General features: G+C 36.5%; 1 protein-coding gene across 1 annotated transcript; it reads right to left on the minus strand.

Moving 5' to 3' along the window:
• Positions 1-260: 260 nt before the first annotated feature.
• On the minus strand, positions 261-1,689 carry LOC134617456 (C-C motif chemokine 20-like). Its single transcript, XM_063462703.1, has 4 exons — positions 1,587-1,689; positions 1,355-1,466; positions 765-842; positions 261-639 (listed from the first exon to the last, which is right to left on the minus strand). The coding sequence occupies exons 1-4, from the start codon at positions 1,666-1,668 to the stop codon at positions 507-509; spliced, it is 405 nt and encodes a 134-aa protein (XP_063318773.1). The 5' UTR covers positions 1,669-1,689; the 3' UTR covers positions 261-506.

The raw sequence follows: 1,689 nt of genomic DNA on the forward strand, positions 1-1,689 counted from the left end.
CACTCAAATAACTTTAAAATCCATTCAGTGAAAGTGACATGGCAGATTTTAGTTACAATGTTGCAATTTGACTAAAGAAATGTAGACAACAACCTTACATTACCCTGAAATAAATTCATTTACTTGTCTGAAATGCAATATATGTATATTTTACCTCATTCATTTGTTTATGCAGCAGATTTGTTGCAGTGAATGAAACAAAACAGATGTTATTGTAAAAATTTATTGAGGGAATAAACAAATAATCAACAACATTTGTCGCAAATCTGTGCTTAATACAGTCTTAATACAGGAGTACTGAATTTAGACCTGAGGCTGAAGAAGTTAAGAGCGAACAGTAAAGCAAAGGCATTACACATTTTGCCAGTTTTTCAAGGGACAGTGCCCTCAGCATTAACTTGATTATAAATGCTTGAGTATCTTTATAACAAATGTATAGGCACACTGGGTAATTCTGCATGGCGATTTCTTTACGTCGAGCTGTCTAAGGCGACACCTGGTTTTTGCTAATAAGCAGTGAAAGCCTCTGTTGCAGTGATGTCAGATCCACTTCCATCACGACCTGAAGCTTTTCCAGTTTTCTTCACTGAAGTTTTACCTCCAACTGAGCCACCCTTGGACATGTTCTTCAGTTTTGCACTAAAAAATAAGTAGTTCTTACATGTGATATGCCAAAAACAAACCTTATTATGCTTTTCCAGATCTTCAGGTGAGCATCTAAGCAGCCCCTAATTGACATTTTAAACTGAGTAAGCATGTCATACCTGAGTTGTTCGAGGAGTTTTTTCACCCATTCAGCTTTCGGATTGGCACACATCTGCCTGTTTGCAACCGTGTAGAAACTATAACAGCGAGACACATCATTAGAGTAACACAGAGTATCATAGTACTAGTAAGCGTAATCATTTGTGCTGCATGTATATGTGTTGGTATATGATAAATAATATCATATGCCAGAGTCTCTACTCAAATACTTTAATAACTCAATTTAAGGATTTTAGGTTTTATAATATAAATATAATATGAATCAAAAGTGGTTAGGTTTTGTTGGATTAGACTGATTCAGAACAACTGCAACTTTAATTAAATTTTGATTTATAATTTAACAACATTAAAATGTTAAAAATAAAAGTCTTATGTTTATTCCACAAGAATCTGCAGAAATAACTTTAATACTTCTCGCCACAAAATACTACCAATGTATTTGGAATATTTTGGAATAGATCCAATCCACCCCGTTAGTCCCCACCAATCCACTTGCAAATATTTGGCATGCTATGATTGTTCTAGTCAAGTATTATAATGAGTAATTTAGAGGTTGCAGGCAAAGTTTGATGGTTTGGAAGAGTCTTACATGATTGCCTCAATGCGGCAGTTTTCATAGCTAGTTTGTTCCATGTATCCCTTGATGCGTTTGATGGGCACGGGCGTCGTACTGTAGCTGGTACAGCAGGCTGTACGGGCACCTAATGCACACACAGACACAGATACAAAGGCACCAGATCATAAACATTTCATCTTTGAGTCTTTATGTGATATTGGCATTATTAACTGACCAAAAGTTAAATGCAACAAAATAAACTTACATTCGGCTGGAGCTGGACAAAGTATGCCCAGTATGAAGCAGAGGAGAAGGGCCGTCAGGGTGATTGTACCTCTCAGAGCCATGTTGACAGTGCAAAAAGGGTG

Source organism: Pelmatolapia mariae, linkage group LG18 (genome assembly GCF_036321145.2).
Source record: "Pelmatolapia mariae isolate MD_Pm_ZW linkage group LG18, Pm_UMD_F_2, whole genome shotgun sequence".
Classification (NCBI taxonomy): domain Eukaryota; kingdom Metazoa; phylum Chordata; class Actinopteri; order Cichliformes; family Cichlidae; genus Pelmatolapia; species Pelmatolapia mariae.

What these genes read in the sequence shown, in the direction of transcription:
- LOC134617456 (XM_063462703.1), bottom strand. Translation starts at nt 1,668, where the DNA reads ATGGCTCTGAGAGGTACAATCACCCTGACGGCCCTTCTCCTCTGCTTC. An exon ending in TTGTCCAGCTCCAGCCGAAT is followed by an intron (nt 1,467 to 1,586) that starts GTAAGTTTATTT and finishes TGTGTGCATTAG; the next exon opens with GTGCCCGTACAGCCTGCTGT. An exon ending in AAACTCCTCGAACAACTCAG is followed by an intron (nt 640 to 764) that starts GTATGACATGCT and finishes CTTATTTTTTAG; the next exon opens with TGCAAAACTGAAGAACATGT.